This window comes from Salmo salar, chromosome ssa07, assembly GCF_905237065.1.
Source record: "Salmo salar chromosome ssa07, Ssal_v3.1, whole genome shotgun sequence".
NCBI lineage: Eukaryota > Metazoa > Chordata > Actinopteri > Salmoniformes > Salmonidae > Salmo > Salmo salar.
Window position 1 is genome coordinate 38,333,889 of NC_059448.1, and position 16,922 is coordinate 38,350,810.

Below are 16,922 nucleotides of genomic sequence, written 5' to 3' on the forward strand. Positions count from 1 at the left end.
ACAAAATATATGTCATAAAGTACCTATTTGTCCACACTGCCTCCAACACGTAGCTGCTATTCCTTTTTTTCATGTGATTAAGTTTATCAGGGCTCATAAAAAAATGATGTAGTACTTTGAATTGAAACTACATGTACCCTTGTTCGGTTACATGCAGTGGCTTTATATAGTATTTTCGATTTGTTCCCCCAGCTCTCTTCTGATATCTGCAACTGTAATTCAACCTGCCATGAGTTCCTAAGATGATCTAAAGATAATATTTGCATGTTAAGGATACTGTGATAAAAATTTGAAACGGTTCCAATGTTTTCGTCTAGGTGCCTTTTCTATGCATCAGCAAGACAGAATGGCAACATCGGGTAAGCTCAAGTGGGGTGGCGTGTGTCTCTTTGTTAACAACAACGTCTAATATTAAAGGAAGTCTCGAGGTTCTGCTCATCTGAGTTAGAATACCTCATGATAAACTGTAGACCATACTATTTACCGAGAGAGTTTTCACCTATATTTTTCGTCGGTCCATTTACCACCACAAACTCAAGCTGGCACTAAAACCGCACTCAATGAGCTGTATAGATCCATAAGTCAACAAGTAAACGCTCAGAGGCGCGCTCCTAGCGGCTGGTGATCTTAATGCAGGAAAACCAAAATCCATTTCTACCAGCATGTCAACTGTGCAACTAGAGGAGAGAAAAAACTAGATCACCTTTACTCCATACACAGAGACAAATACAAAGCTCTCCCTCACCCTCCATTTTGCAATTCTGACCATAACTCTATCCTCCTGATTCCTGCTTACAAGCAAAAACTCAAAACAGGAAGTACCAGTGACGGAAGTGGTCCAATGAAGCAAATGCTAAGCTACAGAACTGTTTCACTAGCACAGACTGGAATTTGTTCTGGGACTCATCCAATTGCATTTTCAGAGTTCATCACATCAGCCACTGGCCTCATTAATAAGTGCATTGACGACGTCGCCCCCACAGTGACGGTACTTACATATCCCAAAAAGAAGCCATGGTTTACAGGCAACATCCGCACTGAGCTAAAGGCTTGAGCTGACACTTTCAAGGAGCGGGACACTAACCCAGACGGTTATAAGAAATCCAGCTATGGCCTCCAACGAACAATCAAACAGGCAAAGTGTCAATACAGGACTAAGACCGAATCCTATTACACCGGCTCTGACGCTCGTCGGATGTGGCAGTGCTTGCAAACTATCACAGATTAGAAAGGGAAACCCAGCCGCAAGCTGCCCTGTGACACGAGACAAGCTAAATGCCTTATATGCTCACCTTGAAGCAACACTGAAACATATGTGAGAGCACCAGCTGTTTCAGACAACTGTGTGATCACCCTCTCCTGATGGGTGATGTGATCACCCTCAGCTGATGTGAGTAAGACCTTTTTTTTAAACTTTTATTTAACTAAGCAAGTCAGTTAAGAACAAATTCTTATTTTCAATGATGGCCTAGGAACAGTGGGTTAACTGCCTGTTCAGGGGTAGAACGACAGATTTGTACCTTGTCAGCTCAGGGATTTGAACTTGCAACCTTTCGGTTACTAGTCCAAGACTCTAACCACTTGGCTACCCTGCCGCCTCAAACAGGTTAACATTCACAAGGCCACAGGGCCAGACAGATTACCAGGACACGTACTCTGAGCATGCGCTGACCAGCTGGCAAGTGTCTTCACTGACATTTTAAACTTCTTCCTGACCCTGTATGTAATACCTACATGCTTTAAGCAGACCACCATAGTTCCTGTGCCCAAGAACGCCAAAGTAACCTGTCTAAATGACTATCGCCTCGTAGCACTCTGCAGCCGTAAAATGCTTAGAAAGGCTGGTCATGGCTCACATCAACACCATCATCCCAGACACCCTGCAATCTCTATTGCACTCCACACTGCCCTTTTCCACTTGGACAAAAGGAACACCTACGTGAGAATGCAGTTCATTGACTACATCTCAGTGTTCAACACCATAGTGCCCTCCAAGCTCATAATTTTTTACATTTCTGTAATTTAGCAGACGCTCTTATCCAAAGCGACCAACAGTAGCGAGTGCATACGTTTTCATATTTCTCGTACTGGTCCCCCATGGGATTCAAACCCACAACCCTGGTGTTGCAAGCGCCATGCTTTACCAACTGAGCCACACGGGACCAATCAATCATCACTAAGCTAAGGACAATGGAACTGAACACCTCCCTCTGCAACTGGATCCTGGACTTCCTGATGGGACACTTCCAGGTGGTGAGGGTAGGCAACAACACATTTGCCATGCTGACCCTCAAAACAGGGGCCCCTCAGGGGTGCATGCTTAGTCCCCTCCTGTACTCCCTGTTCACCCTTGACTGTGTGGCCGCTCAAAATGCTAACATCATTAAGTTTGCCAACGACATGACAGTGGTAGGCCTGATCACCGATGACGATGAGACCGCCTATAGGGAGGAGGTCAGAGACCTGGCAGTGTGATGCCAGGACAACAATCTCTCCCTCAACATCAGCAAGACAAAGGAGCTGATCGGGGACTGCAGGAAACGGAGGACCGAGTACGCCCCCATTCACATCGACAGGGCTGTAGTGGAGCAGATCAAGAGCTTCAAGTTCCTCAGTGTCCACATCACTAAGGATCTATCATGGTCCAAACACACCAACACAGTCGTGAAGTGGGCACGACAACACCTCTTCCCTCTCAGGAGGCTTAAAAGATTTGGCATGGGCCCTCAGATCCTGAAAAAGTTATACAGCTTCACCACTGAGAGCATCTTGACTGGCTGCATCACCACTTGGTATGGCAACTGCTTGGCATCCGACCGCAAGGCGCTACAGAGGGTAGGGCGTACGGCCCAGTATATCACGGTCAAGCTCCCTGCCATCCAGGACCTCTATACCAGGCGGTGTCAGAGGAAGGCCCTAAAAATTGACAAAGACTCCAGCCACCCAAGTCATATACTGTTCTCTCTGCTACCGCATGGCAAGGGGTACATATGCACCAAGTCTGGAACCAACAGGCCCTTGAACAGCTTCTGACCCCAAGCCATAACATGGCTAAATAGTTAGTTAAATAGTTAACCAAATAGCTACCTGGACTATCTGCATTGACCCTTTTTGCATACATTTTTCTGACTCACCACATACGCTGCTGCTACTGTCTGTCACTTTATTCCTAGTGTACATACATTATATGTACATATCTACCTCAATTACCTCGTACCCCTGCACATCGACTTGGTACTGGTACCCCTTGTATATAGCAAAGTTATCGTTGCTCATTACTTTTATTATTATGCGTTTGACTTTTGGATTATTTCTCTCTTTTTTCTCTCTGCATTGTTTGGAAGGGTCTGTAAGTAAGCATTCAACTGTTAGTCCATACCTGTTGTTTACGATGCATGTGACAAATTCTATTTAATTTGAAGTGACAACACAGCTTTATCACAACTGAGAATGAAGGCAGGATAAATAGCAGAGGAGAAATACTGAGAGAAAATTCCCTGTGTGTTTGCTCAGCAGCTTAACAGGTGCTACGAAATAATAGGAGGTGGCTGCTTGCCTGCTAAGGCTAAGCCGTAGAATCAGAGGTTGATAAGAGACCAAGACTAGAGGCGGCAGGAGCAGACAGAAGAGCACAAAGACTAAAGGAAGGAAACAAAGCCTTGAAGGCTTTGCCGCCTCGCCAGTGAGCTGTTTGAAGTGTGAATCAGAGGCCGGTGATCTGTCTCTTTCTCTCTGCTCTCACCCTGTTCTCTCTGCTCTTATCCCCCTCACTAAGAGCCAGCAGGTGCCTCATATCCTACGCTGAGGTCGAAGAGGGATGGAAGTGGGAGGTAGAAAGGAAAAGAAAGAGAGAATGGTGTAGTCATGAATTTACATTTCTGGTGAATATGTGTGAGTGTGTGCGTGTGCGCGTGCGCGTCTCTCTGCCTGTCTGTGAATGTGCGTGTGCGTGTGCATGTACAGTTGAAGTCGGAAGTTAACATACACCTTAGCCAAATACATTTAAACTCAGTTTTTCACAATTCCTGACATTTAATCCTAGTAAACATTCCCTGTCTTAGGTCAGTTAGGAACACCACTTTATTTTAAGAATGTGAAATGTCAGAATAATAGCAGAGAGAACGATTTATTTCAGCTTTTATTTCTTTCATCATATGCCCAGTGGGTCAGAGGTTTACATACACTCAATTAGTATTTGGTAGCATTGCCTATAAATTGTTTAACTTGGGTCAAACGTTTCGGGTAGCCTTACACAAACTTCCCACAATAAGTTGGGTGAATTTTGGCCCATTCCTCCTGACAGAGCTGGTGTAACTGAGTCAGGTTTGTAGGCCTTCTTGCTCGCACACGCTTTTTCAGTTCTGCCCACAAATGTTCCATAGGATTGAGGTCAGGGCTTTGTGATGGCCACTCCAATACCTTGACTTTGTTGTCCTTAAGCCATTTTGCCACAACTTTGGAAGTATGATTGTCCATTTGGAAGACCCATTTGCGACCAAACTTTAACTTCCTGACTGATGTCTTGAGATGTTGCTTCAATATATCCACATAATTTTCCATCCTCATGATGCCATCTATGTTGTGAAGTGCACCAGTCCCTCCTGCAGCAAAGCACCCCCACAACATGATGCTGCCACCCCCGTGTTTCACGGTTGGGGTGGTGTTCTTCGGCTTGCAAGCATCCCCCTTTTTCCTCCAAACATAACGATTGTCATTATGGCCAAACAGTTATTTTTTTGTTTCATCAGACCAGAGGACATGTCTCCAAAAGTACGATCTTTGTCCCCATGTGCAGTTGCAAGTTACCCGTTTCCTCCAGCATCTTCACAAGGTCCTTTGCTGTTGTTCTGGGATTGATTTGCACTTTTCGTACCAAAGTACGTTCATCTCTAGGAGACAGAACCCGTCTCCTTCCTGAGCGGTATGACGGCTGCATGGTCTCATGGTGTTTATACTTGCGTACTATTGTTTGTACAGATGAACGTGGTACCTTCAGGCGTTTGGAAATTGCTCCCAAGGATGAACCAGACTTGTGGAGGTCTACAATTTATTTTCTGAGGTTTTGGCTGATTTCTTTTGATTTTCCCATGATGTCAAGCAAAGAGGCACCGAGTTTGAAGGTAGGCCTTGAAATACATCCACAGGTACACCTCCAATTGACTCAAATAATGTAAATTAGCCTATCAGAAGCTTCTAAAGTCATGACATCCTTTTTTGGAATTTTCCAAGCTGTTTAAAGGCACAGTCAACTTAGTGTATGTAAACTTCTGGCCCACTGGAATTGTGATAAGGTGAATTATAAGTGAAATAATCTGTCTGTAAACAATTGTTGGAAAAATTACTTGTGTCATGCACAAAGTAGATGTCCTAACCGACCTTCCAAAACCTTAGTTTGTTAACAAGAAATTTGTGGAGTGGTTGAAAAACGAGTTTTAATGACTCCGACCTAAGTGTATGTAAACTTCTGACTTCAACTGTTTGTGCCTGTGTGTGTTTAATTCCACACTGTCCAGGGTCCCTCAGCAACACTCAGCAGGGATTAGCCTGGCTAGGGGGACGGACAGAAATACCCAACAGAAGAAACAGAACAGAGAGCCATTCCTGGACAATGATCGAGCTGTCTGTTTCCTCTCCACACACACATAGACCATGGCCTGTACCACCTCCCACCACCCCTAGTCACTCCCACCAGTATAATAATAAAAAATAGATGTTCAGTTCTGTCGCTGCTTTCCACTTCTCAGAGAAGATGCCCTGCACACGCACGCACGCACACACGCACACACACACACACACACACACACACACCTGCTCCCCAATCAAATCTTAGCATCCAACTAATATTCCACCTAACCATTCAGCTATTATAAGCCTGGAAGGGATGAGAGAGCCAAGCCTATGGGTTCGTAGCCTCAATCCCACAGAACACACACACACACCAATTGATTAATAGACTGCTGAATGTATATATTTTCTCTCTTGCTTTGTCTGCTCTTTTCAATATTATGTCTATCTCTGGTAAGCTACCCAGGAAATGGCTGAAAATAGCCCATATTAATATATGTAGCCTTAGAAATAAGGTTCATGAAATCAATATCTTGCTAACATCAGATAACATTCATATTGATAAAGGAATTTATATGTTTAGTCATTACTTTAAAGAATTCCACCCTGAAACGTATTTAACGGTGTGAAATGTATTAGAATTATAAGACTATAATCCAATAATGTGTGTGTGAGACAAGTTAAGGGTGAGAAATGTATGGTTGAGAAAACAAAGGACAATTGAATTACACATGACCTGGTTGTACTGTAATTCTGAAAACTGACAACAGGAAAGAGGGCCTAATTATTATTAAACCCAGGGTCTTACGAACCTCGGGGAATTGGTCAAAGCTTAAATGATTATTAGTTATCATCATTGGGATTGAAAAATCTCGTGAGACACATATTAGCCATTTCTGAGACTCACTTAGATAATTCATTGGATGATACATCAGTAGCAATACAAGGATATAACATTTATAGAAGAGACAGAAATGCTTATGGGGGAGGAGTTGCTGTGTGTGTGTGTGTGTGTGATATATATATACACATACACTGCTCAAAAAAATAAAGGGAACACTAAAATAACACATCCCAGATCTGAATGAATGAAATAATCTTATTAAATACTTTTATCTTTACATAGTTGAATGTGCTGACAACAAAATCACACAAAAATAATCAATGGAAATCCAATTTATCAACCCATGGAGGTCTGGATTTGGAGTCACACTCAAAATTAAAGTGGAAAACCACACTATAGGCTGATCCAACTTTGATGTAATGTCCATAAAACAAGTCAAAATAAGGCTCAGTAGTGTGTGTGGCCTCCACGTGCCTGTATGACCTCCCTACAACGCCTGGGCATGCTCCTGATGAGGTGGCAGATGGTCTCCTGAGGGATCTCCTCCCAGACCTGGACTAAAGCATCCGCCAACTCCTGGACAGTCTGTGGTGCAACGTGGCGTTGGTGGATGGAGCGAGACATGATGTCCCAGATGTGCTCAATTGGATTCAGGTCTGGGGAACGGGCAGGCCAGTCCATAGCATCAATGCCTTCCTCTTGCAGGAACTGCTGACACACTCCAGCCACATGAGGTCTAGCATTGTCTTGCATTAGGAGGAACCCAGGGACAACCGCACCAGCATATGGTCTCACAAGCGGTCTGAGGATCTCATCTCGGTACCTAATGGCAGTCAGGCTACCTCTGGCGTCTGTCACATGTGCTCAGTGTGAACCTGCTTTCATCTGTGAAGAGCACAGGGCGCCAGTGGCGAATTTGCCAATCTTGGTGTTCTCTGGCAAATGCCAAACGTCCTGCACGGTGTTGGGCTGTAAGCACAACCCCCACCTGTGGACGTCGGGCCCTCATACCACCCTCATGGAGTCTGTTTCTGACCGTTTGAGCAGACACATGCACATTTGTGGCCTGCTGGAGGTCATTTCGCAGGGCTCTGGCAGTGCTCCTCCTTGCACCAAGGCGGAGGTAGCGGTCCTGCTGCTGGGTTGTTGCCCTCCTACGGCCTCCTCCACGTCTCCTGATGTACTGGCCTGTCTCCTGGTAGCGCCTCCATGCTCTGGACACTACGCTGACAGACACAGCAAACCTTCTTGCCACAGCTCGCATTGATGTGCCATCCTGGATGAGCTGCACTACCTGAGCCACTGGTGTGGGTTGTAGACTCCATCTCATGCTACCACTAGAGTGAAAGCACCGCCAGCATTCAAAAGTGACCAAAACATCAGCCAGAAAGCATAGGAACTGAGAAGTAGTCTGTGGTTACCACCTGCAGAACCACTCCTTTATTGGGGGTGTCTTGCTAATTGCCTATAATTTCCACCTGTTGTCTATTCCATTTCCACAACAGCATGTGAAATGTATTGTCAATCAGTGTTGCTTCCTAAGTGGGCAGTTTGATTTCACAGAAGTGTGATTGACTTGGAGTTACATTGTGTTGTTTAAGTGTTCCCTTTATTTTTTTGAGCAGTATATATATATATATACAGAGCCATATCCCTGTAATGCTTAGAGGTTATCTTATGTCAAGTGATATTGAAGTGTTGTGGTTGCAGGTTCACTTGGCATATCTAAAGCATTTTCTTTTGGGGTGTTGCTATAGGCCACCAAGTGCTAACAGTCAGTATCTAAATAATATGTGAAATGCTTGATGTGATGTAAACAGAGAGGTCTACTTTCTTGGGGACCTGAATATTGACTGGTTTTCATCAAGCTGTCCGCTCAAGAGGAAGCTTCTTACTGTAACCAGTGCCTGTAATCTGGTTCAGGTTAGTAATCAACCTACCAGGGTGTTTACAAACACTACAGGAACAAGATCATCCACATGTATCGATCACATTTTTACTAATGCTGTAGAACTTTGTTCTAAAGCTATATCCGTACCCATTGGATGCAGTGATCACAATATAGTGGCTATATCCAGGAAAGCCAAAGTTCCAACAGCTGGACCTAAAATAGTGTATAAGAGATCGTACAAAAGATTTTGCTGTGACTCTTATGTGGATGATGTTAAACATATTTGTTGGTCTGATGTGATTAATGAGGAACCTCCAGACTGCGATTAAATTATGAAATTGCTTCTTCCAATTATTGATAAACATGCACCTGTTAAGAAACTGACTGTTAGAACTGTTAAGACTCCATGGATTGATGAGGAATTGAAAAACTGTATGGTTGAAAGAAATGGGGCAAAAGGAGTGGCTAATAAGTCTGGCTGTACATTTGACTGGTTTACTTAATGCAAATTGAGAAATTATGTGACCAAACTCAACAAAAAGAAGAAGAAACTTTTATGAAGCCAAGATCAATGATGGAAAAAAAACTTTGGAGTACTTTAAATTAAATTATGGGCAGAAAGACAAATTCAACTCCATCTTTCATCGAATCAGATGGCTTACTCATCACAAAACCATTTGATGTTGCCAATTATTTAAATAATTATTTCATTGGCAAAGTGGGCAAACTTAGGCAGGAAATGCCCACGACAAACATTGAGCAATTATAATCATGTATAAAAAAACAAATAATGAAAGTAAAGCAGAGCAAGTTTGAATTTTGTAAAGTTAGTGTGGGAGAGGTGGAAAAATCATTGTTAACGATCAATAATGACAAACCTTCTGGCATTGACAACTTAGATGGAAAGCTACTGAGGATGGTAGCTGACTCTATAGCAACTCCTATCTGTCATATTTTAAATATGAACCTAGAGGAAAGTGTTTGTCCTCAGGCCTGGAAGGAAGCCAAATTAATTCCGCTACCCAAGAATAGTAAAGCGGCCTTTACTGGTTCTAACAGCAGACCTATAAGCTTGCTGCCAGCTCTTAGCAAACTGTTGGAAAAAAATTGTGTTTGACCAAATACAATGCTATTTCTCTGTAAACAAATTAACAACAGACTTTCAGCATGCTTATAGAGAAGGGCACTGAACATGTACTGCACTGACACAAATGACTGATGATTGGTTGAAAGAAATTGATAATAAGAAGATTGTGGGAGCTGTACTGTTAGATTTCAGTGCAGCCTTTGATATTATTGACCATAACCTGTCGTTGAAAAAAAACGTAGGTGCTATGGCTTTTCAACCTCTGCCATATCGTGGATTCAGAGCTCTCTATCTAATAGAACTCAAAGGGTTTTCTTTAATAGAAGCGTCTCTAATGTCAAACATGTGAAGTGTGGTGTACCGCAGGGCAGCTCTCTAGGCCCTCTACTCTTTTATATTTTTACCAATGACCTGCCATTGGCATTAAACAAAGCATGTGTGTCCATGTATGCTGATGATTCAACCATATATGCATCAGCAACCACAGCTAATGAAGTCACTGAAACCCTTAACAAAGAGTTGCAGTCTGTTTTGGAATGGGTGGCCAGTAATAAACTGGTCCTGAACATCTCTAAAACTAAGAGCATTGTATTTGGTAAAAATCATTCAATAAGTGCTAGACCTCAGCTGAATCTGGTAATGAATGGTGGGGCTGTTGAACAAGTTGAAGAAATTACTTGGCGTTACCTTAGATTGTAAACTGTCATGGTCAAAACATATAGATTCAATGGTTGCAAAGATGGGGAGCGGTATAGCCGTAATAAAGAGATGCTCTGCTTTTTTGACACCACTCCAAAAAGCAAGTTCTGCAGGCTCTAGTTTTGTCTAATCTTGATTATTGTCCAGTCGTGTAGTCCAGTGCCGCAAGGAAAGACCTAGTTCAGCTGCACCTGGCCCAGAACAGAGCGGCATGTTTTGCTCTTAATTGTAATCAGAGGGCTAATATTAATACTATGTATTCCAGTCTCTCTTGGCTAAGAGTTGAGGAGAGACTGACTGCATCACTTATTTTAATAAGAAACATTAATGTGTTGAAAATCCCAAATTGTTTGCATAGTCAACTTACACACAGCTCTGACACACACACTTATCCCACCGGACATGCCACCAGGGGTCTTTTCATAGTCCCCAAATCCAGAACAAATTCAAGAAAACGTACAGTATTATACACAGCCCTTATTGCATGGAACTTCCTTCCATCTCATATTTCTCAAATAAACAGCAAACCTGGTTTCAAAAAACAGATAAAGCAACACCTCGCGGCACAACAACTCTCCCCTATTTGACCTAGATAGTTTGTGTGTATGCATTGATATGTAGGCTACGTGTGCCTTTTTAAAAATGTATGTAGTTCTGTCCTTGTCTAATGATGTTCTGTATTATGTCATTCTGTATTATGTTTCATGTTTTGTGTGGACCCCAGGAAGATTAGCTGCTGCTTTTGCAACAGCTAATGGAGATCCTAATAAAATACCAAATGCCAAATCAGCACCATCTCTACCAGCAACTACCTACGGCATTCCTACTTGGCAGATTAGTCAATGGCTGGGGATGGTAGAGACCTAAAGTACTGAGGCAGCAGTAGATTTGTCATTAGGGAGAGGAGGAACCTCAGGCAGGAAGGACACAGAGGAGTTGACTCCGGAGGAGAGAGGAACAGTGGGTATGCTTATGTGATGCCCTTTCTTTGTAAGAGCTGTTTGAAAAGCCCACCTGAAATTGTACAGAGTACAAAACATTAAGAACACCTGGTCTTTCCATGACATAGACTGACCAGATAAATCCAGGTGAAAACTATGATCCCTTATTGAAGTCACTTGCTATATCCACTTCAAATCAGTGTAGATGAAGGGGAGGAGAGGTTAAAAAATGATTTTTAAGCCTTGAGACAATTGAGACATGGATTGTGTATGTGTACCATTCAGAGGGTGAATGGGCAAGATAAAATATTTAAACGCCTTTGAACGGGGTATGGTAGAAGGTGCCAGGCGCACCGGTTTATGTCAAAAACTGCAACGCCGCTTGGTTTTTCCAAGCGTGTGTATCAAAAATGGTCCACCACCCAAAGGACATCCAGCCAACTTGACACAACTTTGGGAAGCAACTTTGGGAAGCTTTCTCCTACTGTATCTCTTTACCCTGTTGTATCTTTCTCCTACTGTATCTCTTTCCTCGTTGTATCTTTCTCTTACTGTATCTCTTTCTCCAACTCCAGCGAACAACTAATGAGAGTAAATGCTACTGTGTACAATCCCTGTAGCATTAAAGGCCCAGTGCATTCAAACACGTGATTTTCCTGTGTTTTAAATACATTTCCAACCTATGAGGTTGGAATAATACTGTGAAATATTTTTTCTTTTTTAAATGTTGATGCCCTTTTAGTGTAAGAGTTGTTTAAAAAGGCTGCCTGAAATTTCAGCTTGTTTTGGTGGGATGGAATTTAGGCCTGCCTTGGTGTTAATAGACCAATAAGAAAGATTTCCAAACCTCTCTGCCAATAACTGCTAGTTTTCAGTTTTCCCCTCCCAACTCCCAGACAGTCCTAGCAAAATTCTTGCTTGAGAAATTGTTCTTTGCTAAGAAACTATTTATTTTTGTTTCCTTTTGACCATTTTAATTGAAAACAATAATAGTAAGGTACTTAATTGTCACCCTGTAAATGATTTGATATTGAGATAAAAAAATAGCTGCATTGGACCATTAAATCAAGGAGGAGGTAAGCGCTAACCACAGTGGTGCTAACGCTAGCTGAGAAACACAACAATACATGAATTACGAGACATTGTGGCTGTTGTGGTAGCGTTATGGTGCGATTGTAGTAATGTCGTCCTACTCACTCTATCTCCATGCTCAGCAGCTCCAGGAGAGCGGTGAAGATGCCCATGTCATACAGCAGGAACACATTGTGGCGAGACCAGTGGATCACGTCCGCATCCGTGTCACACTCATCAAACACCCCTGGGGAACGCCACACATATTCTTCAACAGATGCTCACTCACCACACAACACTCTCAAAGGACTCTGAAGGACTCAAGCATAAATACTGTACATGTCCTCTGTTTCATAAGAAAATGTTGGTCAGAGAAATCGCAAGGGAAATATTTAAATATTCCCTTAATCTCCTAGATGCATGTCAAAATATCCTACAGCCAAAGCAAATGATCTTGTAGTGTGCAGTGACGGTGATGATGATTACCCTGTGCCAGGTAGAGGATGGCCCGGGCCACCTTCAGCCTCTTGTCCCGGTCAGTGACCTCCAGAGCATCTAGTAGTCTCATCACATAGGACTTCTGCTGCTCCTGACCCAGCTCAATCCACCTCCTCCGCCGCACTGCAGAGAGACAGGGACAGAGTGAAAGAGACCAGGTGAGTCTTGGTGACTTTGTGTGACCTTGTGACTGAGCTTGTACGTCTGTCGTTCTCTTATTCTCGCTCACTCTATCTATTCACTTACTTCTCCCATTCCCTCACTCTACCTCACTTTGTATTTTCTTCGTCCATTCTCACTTTCTCTTTTCTTTGTCCGCCCTCTCTCCCTCCCTCTCTTTTTCACACGTGAAAAAGATTGGCTGGGATCAGCTCTGGTCATTAAACTCACACTGACCCAGGAGCAGCTAGTGGTCTCAGAGTCAAAGTGACCTGGCTTCAGCTCACATGCATGGTCACAGCAGGCTATTTCAGCCCTGGCCAGGTATAGCAGTACACACACACTGATCACTGATCACCCACTGTGAACGCTCACTAAAGAGAAAAGAATGCCAGGATCCAACATCAAGGCAACAACACCTTTAACTTCTAGGCTATGAGAGATTGATTCCTAAAAGTGAAGAATAGTGTATAAATAGGAATGTTTCTGACCTTTATTTTTTTTACCACAACTCTTGGGATTCTTGTAGGACGTCATGATTAATGGAATTAAAATGGCTAGTCAGTTCCTCTCTTTTAGTAGACATATTCTGACATGTAGTGCCTCCAGAAAGAATTCATACTTATTCCACACTTTGTTGTGTTACAGCCTGATTCCAGAATGTATTAAATAGATTTTTTTTACCCATCTACACCCAATGCGTCATAATGACAAAGTGAAAACATATATTTTTAACATTTTTGCAAACGTATCGAAAGTGAAATACAGAAATATCACATTTACATAAGTTTACACATGTGAGTCTTTCTGGGTAAGTCTAAGAGCTTTGCATACCTAGATTGTACAATATTTGCACATTATTATTATTTTTTATTCTTTAAGCTCTGTCATGTTGGTTGTTGATCATTGCAAGACAACCAGTCTTGCCATAGACTTTCAAGTTGCTTTAGGTCTAAACTGTAACAAGGCCACTCAGGGACATTCAATGTCGTCTTGGTGACCAACTCCAGTATATATATTTGGCCTTATGTTTTAGGTTATTGTCCTGCTGAAAGGTGAATTTGTCTCCCAGTGTCCAGTGGAAAGCAGACTGAATCTAGTTTTACTCTAGGATTTTTATTCCGTTAATTTACATTCCGCCCAAACTAAAACTCTTGTCCTAGACATGCATATCCATAACATGATGCACCCACCACCATGCTTGAAAATATGAAGAGTGGTACTCAGTGATGTTTTCATCCATCCTCAGTTTCCTCTTATCGCACAGCCTTTAATCTCTGTAACTGTTTTAAAGTTACCATTGGCCTCATGGTGAAATTCTTGAGTGGTTTCCTTCCTCTCCGGCAACTAAGTTAGGAAGGAGGCCTGTATTTTTGCAGAGACTGAGTGCATTTATACACCATCCAAAGTGTAATTAATAACATCACCATGCTCAAAGGGATATTCAATGTCTGCTTTAAAAAAATTTTTGGGACCAATAGGTGCCCTTCTTTGCGAGGCATTGTAAAACCTCCCTAGTCTTTGTGGTTGAATCTGTGTTTGAAATTCACTGCTGGGCCTGAAAGATAATTGTATTTGTGAGTAACAGAGATGAGGTAGTCATTCAAAAATCATGTTAACACTATTATTATTCATACAACTTGTGACATGTTAAGCAAATTTTTACACCTGAACGTATTTAGGCTTGCCATAATAAAGGAGTTGAATACTTATTGACTCAATACATTTCAGCTTTTCATTTTTAATTCATTTGTAAAAATGTAATAATGTCGAAAAACAGAATTCCACTTTGAAATGGAGTATTGTGTGTAGGCCTGTGACACAAAATCTAATTTTAATCCATTTTAAATTCAGGCTGTAACAACAACATTTGGAAAACGTGAGGGGGTGTGAATACTTGCTGAAAGCACTATAACTCTGACAAAACTTCACTGTATAAAGTTCATCCCATGTAACTTTTAATGCGCAGCTCTGATAAGTGCTCTGATAATGTCATTGTGATAAAAGTGCTCGGAGAGTAGCGACACAGGTGACATGGGTGCATACAGATTTAGCAGTGATGGAGAGTGGCAGTCTGGCAGATGTGTTAAAACATTGATGAGGGCCCCGTCACCGTTTGACATATTTTAAACCCAGATACGGAGAGTCAGCACATCTCCTATCTCTCTCTGCAGCACAGACAGCCAGCCAAGCTTTCCACTGAGCCATCTATTCATTCCTATTGGCTTTAGGGAAACACAGTAGGGAAGAACAAGACCTAGCCTAGCTCTCTTAGGTCATTTAATGTGCTGCAGCTGCAACAAAGTCGCCCTTTGGGGACAATAAAGCTCTGTGGAACTGAATGTCTGGCGCTACACATTATGTATTATTACTCATTATGAACCTTCCTTACTCCGCTTTCTTCCTAAGCGGAGTAAGAATACAACCACATTTACAGTACAGCAACAAACTGGGCAGAGTTTCAGAGAATATGAGAGGGGTTGAATGAGTATGGAGATTAGATCAACAAAATGGACATGGTCCAATTCATCAGGTCAATACGATTCACATTAGGAGATGAAACGGAATCGACCAGCTGTTTAATAACAATGCTCATGATACGGAACAGTTGGTCACAGTAGGCGGCTACGGCTGTTAGCTGTGGTTTTGCAGCGTATAGATAAGGCAGCTCTGTTTGTCATGGCGCTAAGAGAGACAGCGGCTGCAGAGCAGAGTTTGGCAAGATGTGTGTGTTCCTGTATGTGTGTGTGTGTGTGTGTGTGTGTGTGTGTGTGTGTGTCACCTTCTCCTAAAACCTCTTGCTGAAAGTGTCAGGTTAGAACAAGCAATCAGACACACACACCACTGTGCAGTACAGTTCCTTCTCTCCCTCTGAACCACTCAGAGAAAAAGGGAAACGTTACACCTGGCAGCGGTCAATTAATCAGCTCCCTCGAGCCTCTGTCCTTCTCCCTCTTTCAGACTTTCTTTCTCCAGACGATTACCAGGACGGGAATCCATTCCGTTACACATCTACATACTCTCTCTCCGTAAACACTAGAATAACAGGCAAACACAGAGGGTATGCAAACAAACAGTGTGTTCAAGGTGAGTCAGAAAGCCCTTTGGCACACTCACTGCTTTCGGAAAAAAATGCGCGCGCGCACACACACACACACACACACACACACACACACACACACACACACACACACACACACACACACACACACACACACACACACACACACACACACACACACACACACAAATTATGACAGTCATGTAGCGTTGGCTGGAAAGACAAAACCACCACTGACAGACACGAAGGTAACAGTACCATGGCTCCTGAAATCCTCCTCAAAGTAGTCCCTGTTGAGGGCGAACTCAGGCTCCTCCGTGTAACTGTATATCTCTGTGGACAAACAGGAGACAGGGGAACCATCAGACAAACAGGATGACATGTAGTACTGTACTGAAGGATTCAACAGAGGTAATGTCATGAAAGACATCACGAGGTATACTGTAGTGGAAGCCCTGTATGGCTCAGTCGGTAAAGCATGGCACTTACAGTGCCAGGATTGTGGGTTTGATTCCTGGGGCCACACATTTGTCAAATTTATGGATCCAATGTAACTAGGTCGCTTTGGATAAAAGTATCTGCTAAATTGCATATCTTATAATTTAAGGGCTCCCGAGTGGCACAGCGGTCTAAGGCATTGCATCTCAGTGCAAGAGGTGTCACTACAGTCCCTGGTTGGAATCCAGGCTGTATCACATACGGCCGTGATTGGGAGTCCCATAGGGCGGTGCACAATTGGCCCAGCATCATCCAGGTTTGGCCGGGGTAGGCCGTCATTGTAATTAAGAATTTGTTCTTAACTGACTTGCCTAGTTAATTAAAAGGTTAAATCAAAAATGTAAATTATTATAAGCCAACTGTTTCATTAAGTCCCTTTCATAAAAAAATATATTTTGGCTCCCAGTTATCCTTTCTGTAGAGTGTTTTTATTAGATTCATGACATCGCTGACTAATCCTTCTTCAGCGAGTATACAGTAGTTAAATCTCAACAGTCACCACAGCCTGAGGAACAGTCACAAGAGAGCAACTGTAGTGTCTGTGTTTGTGTAAGCTAATGTCTCAGTGGGACGAGCTACCTAACCAAAGCAGCTGCATTCAACAAGGG

General features: G+C 42.7%; 1 protein-coding gene across 3 annotated transcripts in view; it reads right to left on the reverse strand.

Moving 5' to 3' along the window:
* LOC106609237 (striatin-interacting protein 1 homolog) overlaps window positions 1-16,922 on the reverse strand; it is a 45,868-nt gene that overhangs the window by 20,445 nt on the left and 8,501 nt on the right. For all 3 annotated transcript variants that reach the window (XM_014207792.2, XM_014207789.2, XM_014207791.2), the window contains exons 3-5: window positions 16,075-16,149; window positions 12,585-12,719; window positions 12,225-12,345 (exon numbers count right to left, since the gene is read on the reverse strand). In XM_014207792.2, coding sequence (XP_014063267.1) covers window positions 12,225-12,345; window positions 12,585-12,719; window positions 16,075-16,149 — 331 coding nt within the window. The remainder of the gene's footprint in view (window positions 1-12,224; window positions 12,346-12,584; window positions 12,720-16,074; window positions 16,150-16,922) is intronic.